Source organism: Cyprinodon tularosa, unplaced genomic scaffold (genome assembly GCF_016077235.1).
Source record: "Cyprinodon tularosa strain WSP-4 unplaced genomic scaffold, ASM1607723v1 ctg225, whole genome shotgun sequence".
In the NCBI taxonomy this organism is placed as follows: domain Eukaryota; kingdom Metazoa; phylum Chordata; class Actinopteri; order Cyprinodontiformes; family Cyprinodontidae; genus Cyprinodon; species Cyprinodon tularosa.
In genome coordinates this window covers 661,466-677,500 of record NW_024038839.1, presented here as the reverse complement: position 1 = coordinate 677,500, position 16,035 = coordinate 661,466, and the positions used below count along the sequence as shown (strand labels likewise).

At 37.9% G+C, this 16,035-nt stretch overlaps 1 protein-coding gene across 1 annotated transcript in view; it reads right to left on the bottom strand.

Annotated features, from left to right (window-relative positions):
- Window positions 1-14,978, bottom strand: part of si:dkey-9k7.3 (circularly permutated Ras protein 1) — a 30,632-nt gene extending 15,654 nt beyond the window's left edge. The window contains exons 1-13 of the mRNA XM_038286432.1: window positions 14,875-14,978; window positions 6,761-6,812; window positions 6,596-6,652; window positions 3,957-4,088; window positions 3,778-3,864; window positions 3,619-3,704; window positions 3,275-3,472; window positions 2,514-2,558; window positions 2,336-2,425; window positions 1,827-1,978; window positions 1,609-1,690; window positions 647-762; window positions 451-535 (exon numbers count right to left, since the gene is read on the bottom strand). Of these exons, the coding sequence (XP_038142360.1) occupies window positions 451-535; window positions 647-762; window positions 1,609-1,690; window positions 1,827-1,978; window positions 2,336-2,425; window positions 2,514-2,558; window positions 3,275-3,472; window positions 3,619-3,704; window positions 3,778-3,864; window positions 3,957-4,088; window positions 6,596-6,652; window positions 6,761-6,812; window positions 14,875-14,955 (1,263 nt within the window). The 5' untranslated portion in view covers window positions 14,956-14,978. The remainder of the gene's footprint in view (window positions 1-450; window positions 536-646; window positions 763-1,608; window positions 1,691-1,826; window positions 1,979-2,335; window positions 2,426-2,513; window positions 2,559-3,274; window positions 3,473-3,618; window positions 3,705-3,777; window positions 3,865-3,956; window positions 4,089-6,595; window positions 6,653-6,760; window positions 6,813-14,874) is intronic.
- Between the last annotated feature and the right edge of the window lie 1,057 nt (window positions 14,979-16,035).

The window sequence follows — 16,035 nt, the reverse complement described above, 5'->3', positions numbered from 1 at the left end:
AATAAATGTAATGCATTTTTCATGTGCACTGGAACTAGAAGAGGAAATGACACTGAGCATTTAATATATTAACTTCACTCTACAAGTTGTATATCTAGGCTGTAGTTAATCTATTTAACCCATTTCATGTATTTTATTTAGGGCTGAAACAATTCTTTGGATTAATCAATTATTGAAATAATGCCAACAAACTTAGTAATCGACCCACTTAGAGCAAGAATTATAAAATAAAAAAATTGATTAACATTTTCTATTTTAGATATATTTTCGTCGGTCAATATTCTCCATCTAGAACTCCTCTACTGCTGCAACAACGTTGTATTGTAAATCATAAAGGTTATTCACATCTAATTTTTGGTAGGGACAAGTAGGTCGGTCCAAAATTTTGGTAGGGACATGTCCCTATGGTCCCTATGCAAACCTACGCCCATGGGTAATATTGTTCCTCACCCTTCCTCCAGTTAAGTCAGCCAGTCTCCCAATGTCTGCCAGGCAGCAATCCGTCCCTTTGAAGGACATCACTGAGATTATGACTCTAAAAAAGGAAGACAATGTTTTTTGATCACTAGGAATTCAACTAAATATTTACATGTAATATCTCATGGTTAATGTAAGTGTGTGTGTGTGTGTGTGTGTGTTTCCTTACCCTTTCTCTACTGCCTGCAGAGCAAGCTCTCTATAGAAATATTTAGAGTCTGTAGAATTGCCTTGCTCCATGTCACCAAGTCCAATGTTGGCTCTGCCATCAGTGCACAAAATGACCTGCAACATACATTATAATGAAGTCTCAGAAAGCTGCTGCTGCTGGCAGTTTTCACATATGTAAAGGCTGCAAAATAACTAGGCCTTAACTGTTGCTCATCAAGTGGTAGCTTGTGTACCACTAGAGGGAGCTAGACAACAAAGCTGGAACCCACACAGTTCTCAGTGACAGATAAAATTGAGATTAGTTGTTTGTCCCACAGAGAAATTAATCATCAGCTGATGTAATACCAGTCATGACAACACTTTATTTTCATTTAAAATGGTTTATTGTCATGGAATTCATTTATTTAAGTCTTTTTTTAGATATGATTCTGCTCTAATCAATGCACCTTTAACAAATGAAGTATGATTCCGTAGAACCTGAATCCTGACTGAAGGGTATGCTGTTTGATATCAATTTGCTAGACTAGGAATATAGTGAAGAAATTCAGGACACACACCCTCATGGACAGAATTGAGACATTTCTGTTAAAGCTTGCAGCATACAAAGAAAATAAATATTATCTACATGAAATATTCTGGAGATTAGACTGAAATAAGATATTGATTAGGTTCTGTGGGAGATTCGATGATTCTTTTTGCTCGCCTCGCTATCCCTTTTCCTACCATGATGTAGCTGAAGTAATAAACTGAGATCTAGAACCTGACTAAAAATAAACATTAAAGTAAATATAACGTATGTTAAGAGTCTTAGAAGATCAAGAGTTCCTAGACTGATCCCTGGTGGCCTTGGCCCCCCAAAGAGTGGACTTATTCTTTTACTGTATGTGTTGATAAGATGTAGAAATGCATCAATAAGCTTTCAGGAAATATGGATGGTAGTTTGATTTAGTCCTCATTCACCTTGGAGCCCGGGTATTTAGATGCCAAAGCTACAGAAGCCAATGTTGCTGGGCCAAGAGCCGTAGCTCCATGCTCTCCAAGCCTAGAAGACACAGAACACAGCTTTTTAAAAACATTTTTATGTGGAACATTTAGTACTAAGAGTCAGTAGCACTTTTATTAAAACTAAATAAACTGTATTTAACGTAATTTCTTCACTTTTCTTTCTGATTTCTTACTCTTTGACTCTGTTGGTGAGATGTTGGTACGTCTCAGCGATGCAGTGAGGGACTCTGTAACCCAGAGCCTGTTTCCAGATGTGTTCATAGTCAACTAAAGCCCAGTCCCTCATGGTGAGCGGAGTGCGAGTTCCATCTCCATATATGACAACCTGAAGGACAGGATCCATGAAAATTAACGAAATAAAAACAATTTTTTTCTTTCAACGCCTCTGATTCAAATGTTTTTTACCACCATTAATTCTGCAGATTGTCAGCTTATTTGCTAAATGTGTTTACAGATATTCTTTGAAAATGAATAAACGTAATAAACAGAGAGTGGTGTTAATCGACTGTGAAAATATGTGCAGGATATAATATTCATTAAATGGTAATGTGAACCCATTTCCTAATCTAAATCTTTGAAATAGAAATCTTTAGTCATTTGGATGGAGGGGATGGATAATGGTGTTAGCAGCAGACAGTGATGGACAGACGGAAGCACAGTCCCAGCATTAACCCATCAGTACCTCATCATTAAAGGTGACGAGGGCCACCCTCCTGTGAGGCGACTGCTGAAGCATAAATGCAAGCGTTCTCTGGAGAGCATCCTGGATTCCCTGTTGGACGATAACAAATGAGTTAAAACCCAACTAATCCACCATAAATATTAGTTTAATTCACGCAACAACAAAAATGACACTTCACCTCTAATCTGGATATGTGCACTGTAGAACCGCTTTCTGTTGTCACCTAAAGAGCAATCATTGCAAAAATAAATATGGTGGTTTGATAAGGTCAAACACATGTGGGTGTTTCTGCAGCTCTCTTTCTCTTCTAACCTAAAAAGTTTTTTTTTTAAACACCCTGAAAAGGTTAGAATGTGCCCGCTGTCTTGCATATTAATATCAAACAGAAATATTGTTCAACCAGGTATGCACACTCCCTTTTCAGATGATAAGTTATTGATTCTCTGCAAAGTACATCTACAGCTACAGAAGCAGGAGGAATTCAGAAGATTTAAGTGAAAACACCAAAGAGGCGTTCTTTTTGAAGACGCCTGTGAAACAGAAAGCTTAGAGATTATATCTGTCGTTGAAGCTGAATCTCTGTTGTGGCACAGACAGCAGTGCTTTGACAGCTTCTCCTCAGCGTCACGTACCGCCGTTTATCAGCAGATATGAAGCTGTAACACTTGATTTTATCAGTAGCAGAATGTGGTTGCTGTTCGCAAAAACTCTTACAGAGATCTTATTTCCATTGTTTTATAGTAAATGCTGAATAGTCAGATCTTTTTGGCGTTTGCTTTTAAGTTGATCCAGAAGTTAAAGGTTTTTTTTTGTGTTTACTGTGATCTCCAAATGCAGGTAAATAAACCTCATGCTGTTTTAGAGGGTTGGGTGTCATTCGAATGCAAAAAAAACAGTAGAAAGATTGGACTGCTATTTCAGTTTCCCTTTTATACACACCTCTGTTGTGACAGTCATGCTGCCAGAAATGTCCACACAGAAAACAACCATTGTATCCTCCAGGTTCTGGTAGTCGTCTTCTCTCTTCCCTGGCAGGTAAAGGTCGTCACTGCGCACACCTGCACGCTGCCCGATGCACACTTGGGCCAAGCTTCCGTCGACACCGTTCTCAAATCCACAGAACTCGCACACCCACAGCTATCGAAGAGAGAAGCTATTCAAAATTCTGTTTCTAAAATTCGAAATTGTTTTTATTTCGCTCAACTCAACAGAGATGCAAACTTTTAATAGAAATAAAATAGGAAAACGAATACATAACTAGGCTGTAAGCATGAAATTTTTACCCTCTTCCAAACTGAGCTGAGGCATGACAGAGCAGCACTACATTTCCCACAAATCACTGGGCTCTGGAAGGTCTCCAGACCTGCATCTGCAGAACAGAAACAGGATAATTTAAGCAGAACTGTCTGAAGTTTAGTTTCTGTGTGTCGGTCTGTTTTGACCTTGACTGATGTCGACCAGCCTTCCAACCCTGAGGGAGACGACATTGATGTTTACTTTAAAGTTGTTTCCTCCTTCCTGCAAATCAACTGAAAGGAGAAACAATCATTAGTTAAAAAACTTTACAGTTTATGGCAATTTATTGCTTTTGGGGTTTGAATGAGGGCAAAATCTTACGTACGTCTGGGAGGAACAGGGGGAGGAAGGGATAAAGGAGTGACTGGAAGCTGAGAGGCGAGCGAGGAAGGATTAGGAAGGGAGGTGGGTCGAGGTTTTCTGAAGCGACGAGGAGGTAGAGGTGGAGGAAACATATCTGATGAAACAAGAAGCGTCAGTTGTTTAATGTGCATCAAAATGTTTTTTTTCTCACACCTTATTAAAAAACGGATGAGCTGCAAAAACCATATGATCTAATATCTATTATTTCTTCGTCCTGAGGATAATTAAAGTGAGCTCACGTGAAGGAAGAACACAGATCTCACTCAGTACCTTCAAGGACAGTATGCTTTAGGTCACAGGTTAGCAGAAGAAATGTCGAACTATAAATATGATGAAATACAGATGCTTGTATGACAGTCAAGTAAAGTTTGAAGTCAGCTTTTCCAGTGTGCAAAATATTAAATTCTTTGACTCTATTCCTTAGTTTATAAGAGTGCAAAGATTAAAATAATCCAGTCAATATCACTGTCTGGTATTAATATCGCTGTTATGGATGATAACTAACGTCTGCCTCTATTATACATGAAAACACCACATAATCCTATGATGCATCATCAACAATGTCACTCAACCAAACAAATAACACATCTCACAACAAATACAAAAAAACAGCTACTTAATAGAAATAAGCATTGGTTATTAATATAGGCCCAGTACTGACCCATATCAGTAAACAATGACTTAAATTGGCTGATAAAGATGGTAATGCAGATTAGTGTTACCCCTGTATAACTTAAACATTTTGACCCGATACTATATTAGCACACATTATACATCATTTTATTACCTATTTGTTGTGCAAAATCTTAGAAAACACTTAATATTTTTAAAGTAGAAAATAATAGGTATGAGTGTGGGATACAAGCATTGCTGGATGGAAAGGCTGGACCGGAATACATGATGGAGCAGAATGCTGGAGCGGAGCGCTTTTAAATTTAAGATTTTAAATGTTGATAATGCAGTATTTGGTTTTTTGGCTGAAATGATTTCCTATATCAATACCTGATCTGCAAAGCCTAATGCAGATGTATATTTTACAGCCTGGATTAAAAAATAAATACATTTTTCATTTCGTATATGCTTCTTTTTTTTTTTTTACATTTTTTTTTTATATCTTTCTTGTGGTGTGACTTTGACTCTTTTTCTGTTTCAAACTTCCTTCCTCACAATATAAATGTGTTATTTGTTGCTGTTTTATTCATTTTGTAGTCTTTCTCTAAAAAAATATAAAAAATGGAGAAAGACTTCAAGTTTGATCGGTCTTGTCTTAGCAGAGAAGCGAAGCTTAAATCGAACTTGTAGATAAACAAATACAAGGTGATAAATACTGAAAAAATAATTGGACAGTCTAACTTTTAAACCAATACTGTATTTCTTAATATATATATATATTTAACCCTTTATAGGGCAGGTTATCGTTTTTGATCCCCTTTCAAAGAAGTCCCCGTCCCTTGGTGAGGTCTAGAAGCAAAAGATCTATATCCAGCCATTCAGCAAAGATACTGCTTAATGGCTGTACAACTTATTTTGCAATTTGACTAATAAGATGAGCCCTTGAATGATTTGTTATCTACTGTAAATTAAGTAGAAAAAATGTAAAAAGGCTAATTGAAAAGTTAAAAAGTTAATAAGCCTTGGTAACAGTTATATTTAGGTTTATAAGCTAAAAAATGGAAGTGCCAGTATCAGCATTAATGCCTCTAAGGTTATGTTGTACCAAAATAAATGAGTGTTTTTCATTAATTTCTTATAGTAGCATATCGTAGTATATTCAGGTAAGATGGCGTTTCTTGTTATTACATTGACATTAATTTTTGGCATCAAAATATCCATATTCTTTTAATTTTACAAAGGTAATAAGGTCTTGTCCTGGATTCCAATAACACTATTGGCTTGAAATGTTGTTTTTCAAAGTATTTCACTTAGTGCCTCATAAAGGGTTAAAATTGATTTGTTTTGGGAGCGTTGACCTAGTGGTTAGAGCAAGTTCAATCCCCACAACCTGCACTCAGGGTCGCTGAGTCCCCACATCACTACACAATGGCAGCCCACTGCTCCCCAAGGGGATGGGTTAAATGCAGAGATAATTTCTCCAATATAAGCTCAATAAAGTTCAACCATAAATCAATTACATTGTTTTCTACCTCACTACTTCGAAACAGTTTCTTTCCAATATTGCTTTAGTGTTTCTTATGTTTTTTAAAGCTACACCTTTAACTTATTAACAAAATATTTTTTCTAAAACTGTATTTTTATTATTATGTTGTATTTTCTGTGTTTGCTCATAGTTTCCTTTAACGTTTAACCCAGCGGTCTGACTTCTATAAATGTTGTTTAGTCTGTCTTTTTCCAACTCCATTTATATTTCTCTGACATCATGGACTTTCCCCGTCTCAACCTTCATCTACACTGTCTTTCTTTTTTCCTGCTCTTGCAGGCATACCCACACACATGCAGCAATGGGGTGGCCTATTTGATGTGCTTTCCTGTTATTTTGCTGCAAAGCTCTGGAGAATATAAAATATTAAAAAAAGTCAAAAGGCGCTGGACTTTGAGTATAATGTATGTTTTTGCATGTGATTAAATGTGTGAGAAAGTTACCCATTTGCCATCCTAAACTTGCTTTGTTCTCATAGTCGGGTGCAAGCTGAGAAACATCTGCGATAACATAGAAAATGACCTTATTATCATTCTATGTTAGTTTCAAAAGTGTGTCAAAAGCAATGATGAGTTAAACAGAACGAGCAGCGTTTTTAATTCACTCACCTGCTCCATCTGGTCCCCAGTTACACACAATATGACTGCAAGCAAACTCCATCTGCAAATCATAAAGAAGCACACAAAAAAATAGAGTTCAGTTTTCACTTTCCTGACGACTTTGAAGGCATTTGACTCCAGGACGGGTAGAAAAGACATAGAATAGCAAAAAGACAAAACGAGGTACGCATCTCTGCGGGAGACAAAAATCAGCCACAACAGCAATATATAAATGACAGATAAGCTTCCCGGCATTACCCTCCTGCTTTCACAAAAAACATCTGGGCTGCTGATTCGTTTCTTTTTGCGAGTTAACAGGTGGCTGAGTAAAACCATGAAAGCAAACATTTCCTCATTTCCTGTGTAAAAAAACCTCTGAGCGAAAACAAAATAACATTCTGGTCTATTGGGGTTTAATTCATCATCAATGGGATGAGTTGGAGAGTAGAAGAGAGCTGCAGAAGTTGTGATGCTGAAACAAAAACGCCGAGCTTTAAAACACAGAACATATCGTACATGCAGAGACGCTGTCAGAGGGAATCTAACCAACAGTGAGTTTCTCTAACCACAACATAAACACAATGACCCACAGCTGCATCACTCACTGAGGAGACAAAACATTTTCAAATATATCAACCTCAAGTCATTTGTCACAGATTTTTAGCTGGCAGGATAAGAACCTGGATTTAATATGAACTCCAAAAAACAAAACAAAAAAAAACACTGGACTTTGTTTTCCAAGTTTGAAGACATTTCGCCTCCCATCCAGGAAGTTTTATCAATTGAAAATGTCTGAAAAGTGTTGAGTTCCAGGCTTTATAGAATAGCCCAACAAAGCCTTGTTATGGCTTAGAAAACATGCAAATTGCACTGAAAACAGGTTCAGCCCTTTGTAATGGGGAGTGGTTGAGGTCTTTGTTGGCCTGCAAACAACCCGATACTGGCCCATGCCTCATGTAAATAAGGCTAGATGGAGATAGTTAAAATTCTTATTGGCATGGCTTGCAGGAGCGATGTTTTGACCACCTGTACGGCGAGGATTGTGATAATAGCGGGAAGGATTCAACCTTATTGCTGCGTTGTAGATTTTTGAGAGCTGAAACCTGAGTCCACCCCCTCTGTTTAAGGTTGCTTTTTATTGTCTCTTAACATAGATGGCTTCGTTCACACCCCTTTCAAACCACTTGTCTTCTTTGTCCTGTGAAAGCATGCTTTATCTGCCTAATTGGAGTGAAAGGAAGGCTGAGAGTGATAAAAGATAAGTGTTTAAAGTTTCCTCATCCTCCTTCGTGCCGTGAACGGAAGGCAGCTGTTCTGGGGTGTTTTATCTGGCTAGTGAAAATCTATGTCCTTGATGAACTGAAGTTGTTTTTCTCCCGTTTTCGAGTGTAAGAAAGTTCTTTATGCAGGGGTGGGATGGGTCCAAGGTAGAGTGTGAGTGTTGGGATTTTTACAGTATAAATGTGTGCTGAGCTTGCCTCACTCAGAGCTTTTTCCTCTCCATCTGCAGACGTAAAATAAACCCTTTTTTCTTACAAGAATTGCCTCTGCCTCAGCTTCTAAACTCCACAGCCCAGAATGTTCACATTTCTTCTTTGTCCTTAAGGTGTAGATGGACAGCGGTCTTGTCTGGAGGAGGTTGCTCTCCTGTGTTGGACCATGCATCTGTGGAGAGGTTGTTTGGTTTCTCCAATATATCAGAGCATTCTTCACTGCATTGAACTGCATACACTAAACCGCTTATTTTAGATCTGAGGATTTTGTCCTTAGGATACACTAGCCTTTGTCTAAGGGTCTTGTTTGGTTTGAAATGTACTGGGATTTGGTGACTGGAGAAAATTCTCTTGAATTTTTTTAGAGACGCAACATATGGGATGGCGATATTTCTGTGTTTAATCTTCTCGCTGTGATGTTCTGCTGCGTGTCTTTTGGATTTCATTGCTGAATTGACAAACACCCGGTTAGGGTTATCCGGTTAGTATGAACATCTAAATGAAAAATTATTAAAGCAGACTGAAAATCATTAACCAGTCATATCAGGATATTTTCCACTTGGATTGTCCCTTTATCGCCCTATAGCTTTGCTTTTTAAACACATTGGACTGCCAGAAATATTCTTGCACTTAAATTCTTTTTTACATCAAATCACTTTGCTTGCTCACATTTTAACAAATTTCATCAGCATGTTATATAACAGAGATGTATAATTAACAAACTGATGTTTTTCCTCTCAGATTCTAGTGTGGGATACGTTTCCTGGCATGATGTCTGATCAGTCTTGGCTCCAAGGACCACCGTACGTGTTTGTTCATGTATCCATCCATCCATCCATCCATCTTCCTCCGCTTATCCGGGGTCGGGTCGCGGGGGCAGCAGCCTAAGAAGGGAGGCCCAGACTTCCCTCTCCCCAGCCACTTCTTCCAGCTCTTCAGGAGGAACCCCAAGGCGTTCCCAGGCCAGCCGAGAAACATAGTCCCTCCACCGTGTCCTGGGTCTTCCCCAGGGCCTCCCACCGTGGGACGTGCCCGGAACACCTCACCAGGGAGGCGTCCAGGAGGCATCCTAACCAGATGCCCGAGCCACCTCAACTGGCTCCTCTCGACATGGAGGAGCAGCGGCTCTACTCCGAGTCCCTCCCGGATGACCGAGCTTCTCACCCTATCTCTAAGGGAGAGCCCAGCCACCCTACGGAGGAAACCCATTTTGGCCGCTTGTATCCGCGATCTCGTTCTTTCGGTCATGACCCAGAGTTCATGACCATAGATGAGGGTAGGAACGTAGATCGACCGGTAAATCGAGAGCTTCGCTTTTTGACTCAGCTCTATCTTCACCACGACGGACCGGTACAGCGCCCGCTTCACGGCAGACGCTGCACCAATCCGCCTGTTGATCTCCCGCTCCCTTCTTCCCTTATTCGTGAACAAGATCCCGAGATACTTAAACTCCTCCACTTGGGGCAGGACACCCCCCCTGACCCGGAGAAGGCACTCTACCCTTTTCCGGCTCAAGACCATGGCCTCGGATTTGGAGGCACTGATCCCCATCCCGGCCGCTTCACACTTGGCTGCAAACCGATGTAATGTATACATTATCAAACCTGAATATTCTGGGATTTGAATTCTTGTATGTTCTTCAAATTAAATTCAGACCCTATTATTATCAGTTTTCACTTTTATCATAGATTTGAAATTGGATTTAATTCTAGGCTTTGACTAGGCCATTCTGCACATGAACTGTCTTAAATCTAAATCATTCACTTGTTGAACTGTCTGGAAATTTGGAAGCTCCTCATGCTTGTGGTAAAGAGCTTTACTCACAGGTCTTTTGTGCAGGTTTTTCAGCATCCTTAAACCCTGCTGAGCAAATAAATCCCCCCAGGGTGATGCTGCCACCACCATGCCTCATGGGGGAGATTGTGTTTTCACATTGATGTTGAGTTTTTTTTTCTTTCCATCACAAATGTGTTTTTTTATTGTTTTCCAATTAGAAATGTACTTAAACTTTAATCAGCAAACACGTCCACAGTAAAATAAAGTAGGATTCAACTTTTTATTGCCATTAGATTGTGACAAGTACAAATCAACAAAATTAACTCTCTGCATTTAACTCATCCCCTTGGGGAGCAATGGGCTGCCATTGTGCGGCGCCTGCAGGGGCAGTGTGGGGTTAAGGGTCTTGCTCAGGGACCCAGAGTGGCAGTCCGTGGGAGCGGGGCTTGAACTCAGAACGTCTTGGATCCAAGCGCAATGCCCTAAGCACTAGGCCACCACTCCCCAATAGCATGATGCCAATATTATATTTTATAAGGAAGGAAAAGGTGTTTTCTTTGTGCTATGCAGAGCTAGTTGTACACATCATACACAACATTTAGATTAAACGTGTATCGCTAAAAGGATGCAAAGGGTATGCATGCTTTTCATTACATGCCCATCTAGTTTTGATACTCATTTGCAGGGCTGCCAACTTCTCACCAAACCTTGGAGTGAGATTTTGAAAGAATTTAGACGTGCAACCCTTGCAGGGTTAGATGAGGACAGGCGCAGCTAGAGGTTTTAGGTTTTCAGAGGATTTAACTGAAACAAAGTTGTAAAATATTGAATTTCTATAGCACAGTAAAAGTTACTAAGTAACAATAATTGATCTGTAGTTATGTGGAACATTTTTCCACACAATATACATTATTTTGTATATTCTAGTGATTTTTAGAGGATTGAAGTAAAGAGGTATGGGCCCTACTAAAATATTTGCATCTTAAATATACTGTGAACAAAGAATTTCAAAACTGTGTTTATTAATTATTCTATGCAGTTCAAGAAATATAACCAATGGAGAAATAATATGTTATTATTGGATTACACGCACTGATACAGGAACCACTGAAATCGAATCCTGTGCAAACTACGCTGTGTATGAATATTTGCTAATGGGCTACAGTTAAAAAAGCTTAAGTTATTATTATTATTTTTTTTTGCAATTGACAAAACAGCTGAACTATTCAGACCTTCTAGGGGGCTGTAGATTCAATAAAAATGTACCATGACACAAGACGGCACTTTTGTGGATGTTTGATTTTGGTAGATATCATGTAATTTATGTTTTAAACATATTTAATGGACCAAAAATAAGAATACATGAATAAGATAAGTAATGATAAAATAAGAATGTCATTACAGTATGTGTTAGCACTAAGGTTGTGTTGAAAACGCGGACTGGATTTTTATCACCATGGTATTTTTACATATAAATAAGTGGAATGGAGTTGGATTTTAATGTTCAACATTTTTCAGCATGAAAAATTGGGGATACGGAGTGTGAGCATGTGAAAACACTGAGATACCTGAGTCTCACACCCAGTGGGGGAGAGTTGACAGCCCTGCATCTGTGAGATCTTGGCCTTTCTACAGGAAATGGCAAATTGGCAAAAACTTAATAAACTGAACATGATGAAATGAACATTTGTAACTCTGCAGATCTGTTCTCAGTTGTTTCCCCTTAATGTAACTGCAGAAATGATTATGTCAACTCTTTAGAAGGTAAAATAAAAAGACAAAAAGCCACAATATAGGCCTATCCAGTCGAGTGTTTGTCATTAAGAACTCTCTCACATTTGTAAAAGTTTGATAGAAAGAAATTAATTAAAAACAATTCATCTCCCAAATCAGGAAACTGTTCTCATCAAATAATTGTATTTGCCTTTATTTTACTAAATGTTTTCATGAGAAGGCCTTAAATATATTTCCAAAAACATATTTATAACAATTATGTCTCAGCCTGTGTGTTTGAGTTTAGCAATCAGGAAAAGATCAACAATGAGGCTGATTACTTTCATTTTTAGGCATTAACAACGCTATCATGAACCTGCTACCTGCTGCATGTTAGCACAATAAAAAAATTATAATTAAAGAAACAGTGGTTCTGCTTTTATTGTGAAAACCTGATAGTCAGGTGATAACAGGGGCTCACAGGGAATAATAATACTTTCATGATTTCTTTAAATTATCAATTCTAAAGTTAAAAAAGGGGTCTTCATAGTGTTATTTTCATTTAAAAAAAAGTTTGGTCTTTGATTGTGTTGATTTTATAAATTTAATTGGAGAACTTTAGGACATCTAGCCTCATTTAATGAAACCATCTACAATACAATCTGACCCAAGTTAAGCTATCATGTTTTTCCTCATTTTACAGCCAGAACTCATTAGCGTGATTATCTTCCATAAATCTTGTAGTAAACTTTCTCTCAAAAAGGTATATTGAATGTTTAAAAAAAAAAAATGAATCCATTTTTTTTTTTGCATTTTTTTTCTAAACCTTTTATCCACAAACATTTCTTAACACTGTTTTTACATATCAATTATACTATTAGTGTATTTCATTGGGATAGTGTTTGATAAACCAAAACCTGCTGCAACCAGACTCATGCAACAGCAATGTATAATATGCAATTACTATTTGAGACACTATGCATTAACCTGCTTCTCTATAATTAACACCCAGTACAATAACTATATATACAAATATCTATCTATATAAATGCCCATTTAAACACATAAAGGCTGTCATATGTGAACGCATTGTATATACTGTATATATCCCATGCAACTTTTTCTTCCTTTTGCACCTTCTTCTTCTCCTTTGAGTATTTTAGCTGCTGTAACGAGTAAATTTCTCCACTGTGAGATCAATCAATCAATCAATCAATCAATCAATCAATCAATCAATCAATCAATCAATCAATCAATCAATCCAAATCCAAGGGAAGGGAAAATTTAATCTGGGTCAGAGGTCATGGTCACCCTGGATCATATTAGGAAGACATGAGCATAAGCCATTGTTGAAAGAAAGTCATAAGGTGTTTTGTTTTTCATATGAAATATTGGAGACCCCATAGGCTTTGGCCTGAGAAGACAAAAACTGAACTTGCTGACCCAGATGCAAATGTGAGAAGGAAAATTACCCCCATGCTTCACATGAAAAGCATCATCCCCACACGGTGGTGGCAGCATCAGCGCTGTTTGTTCCCGCAGTGACAGTGAAGCTTGTCAGAGCTGGATGAAAGATGGATGCAGCCAAATAGTGAAAAATCTCATCGGAAAACCTTCTAAAGAGGGAAGCAGACTTGAGACGGAGGTGGAGGTCTGAACACAGCCTGAACTCAGCGAGGGCTTAGATCTAACAGTCACGTTTTAGAATGATCTAAAGTCCAGACCATTATACAATATATATGCGAAAACTGCTTTTTACAGATGTTCTCCATATAATCTGTCTGAAAATAATTTGAATAAATAAACATGGATGACACACTCCTTAGATCTCGTTTCTAAAAAAAATGTGATGTCAATGTCAATGTCAACCATTTTTAGTTTTCTCCATATCCTTTCAGTTTTTGTTGCGTAACTTAAACTCCTCTTCTAATATAAAGATATTTAGGATAGTAACACACAAGATAAGAAAAAATTATAAAAAGTGGCATAAGGATTTTTTTGCAGGGGGTGTAACACACTAAAAAACCAAATCATCTACTCTGCGTCATAGAAGTCTGACAATACTGACTCAGGTTTCTGGCCTTCACTTTGTTACACTCTGAGGAAGGTTTGTTGGTGTCCTTAAACCTTCCTGATACAGCATTTTCTCTCTAATTTGGCCCTATTCAAACGTCTTTCTGTTTTAAAGTCCCAGAAATGGCTCTGGTGTGTTGCATTCAGGACCCTCATTTGTGTTGGACTATTTACTGTTAAAGTTACATGTTCGATTTAATTTGAAACGATCAGGCTGCCGCCCACTCAGTTTCAGAAAACTAGAGCTATAACTGCGACATAAAAGCTTTATTGTCTGAAAATATGATTTATACATTTAACCAATATATCAGTCCATAGCAAATATTTTTATTCTGTATGAATGTGGTAATTTATGATGCAGATGTCAAAAAGACACTTTAGAATTAAGATGTTTTCTCATTATAACACATACATTTAATTCCTTTTGTCCAGGTGGAAGCTCTGAGCTTCAAAACTGTTAATTATCATGGATTTAAAATTTTAAAACAATTTATTGGACTCACCGTTAGTAGTTTTTTAAAATCACAAACTTCTGCGTTGCTGATTTTTTTAGTGCATGAATCAGTTCTCCGGCCTTCCTTTAAAATCACACACTGCGGATTGCTAGGTAACACAAACATCATCCTCCCGTAGGTCCAAGAGTTTTAAATAACTCAATCAAGTGGTTATTGTAGAGTTTAAAAAAGAAAATGCTAATTTTTTACGTTTTCTTTTTTGAATAAATATCGTTGTAGTTATTGGAAGTGTTGTTTTGGTGTTTGCCAGTCAATAAACTAAAAGCAGCAGCAGGATGTTAAACTGCTTTTGCTCAGATGTCAGCTTCATATACTTACAGGTAATGCAGATTTTGGGGATTTTTTTAAAAGAGAAAAATAATTTTGAAAGATGAAACCGTTTGGATATTTCAGTTTCTATAAAATATGTTCAATACAATCAATATGAATTAAGATTATGGTACAAAATGATAAATTCCCCTAAAACCTTCAAATTCCAGCAGCGATGCTTGGCTATGGAGGCTTCTCAGCTCGACAACATCCACAATGCACAGTAGAACAAGGAGAAACTCACCTTTGTCGTGGTCTGTGTGCAACAAGCAGTTTCAAAAGCAGAAATCTTTTGTCTGTCATGCAGCAGGCTGGTGGTATGCATGTGTGGGTGTGTTCACAGTGTGGGGAGCAGCGTTTTGTGTGTCAGGAAGTCGGTGCACGGCTGGAGGTTGAGAGAAACACCAAGATGTAAAACATAAGAGGAGGAGGAGGAGAGAAAGCGGGCTGGTATCTACTGTCTGTTTTTATTAGAAAAGATCATGATTGATTTCATACTATGAGCTGTTTTGTCTATAGCTGATAGATTTAAGCCGTCTGTCTGTATTTTAATAATCTTGGCATTGTAGTTATCCAGCTTCTATAATAGACAAAGCGGCGCATGGGTTTGATTTTTTTTTTATTCATTTATAAACAAGATGAAAGATGAAACCACTTGGATAGAATAACAAAAACTGAGACCCTAAGAAGTTTTCAACAGATGTCTAAATGCCATTTGAAATGAGAAAAAGATCCTTTATCTATATGGAACTATCCTCCCAAAGTGTTCAACACAGTGGAGACAGTGTCATGCTTTGGGCCTGCCTTCATTCAGCTGGGAAAGTAACCAGCTTTTATGGTAGCTATAATGGAGCTGCTGTATATACAAAGGAGAATCGTGGAGAAAAAGCTTTAACAGGATGTAGAAAACTTTGGGACTGAGGTGGACGTTCACCAACCTTTAACGTAAAACTTAGGATGTGACATTACATTAAAGCATACGCATCAAGGACATAGAGCAGACAGACTTAGAGTTGTTTGAGAAACAAGAAACAACCTGACCCTTTCTCTCTAAACTGAGTCCAAGGAACTTAAGCAAAGAAAAAACAGGCAGACATTTTAGTCTCTAAATGTGCAACTCTGGTAGACAGATCCCCAAGACTGCAGCTTTAATTGCATCAAAACGTGGTTTTATAAAGTGCTGGCTATGGGCGGCTGAACTCAAGTACACCCCAAACGATTCCTAACATCCTGTTCCTTCTACTTCATGGTGCATTACTTTAAGATGATCCTTCACCATGTTAAATTCAGATCGAACATGATAAAGATCCAGGGCTACAAATACTCTTGCAAGAAGCTTTACAGAGGCTTATTTTACTATTGTAAGACAAAATACACAAAATTACCTCCTTATAGTATATCATCT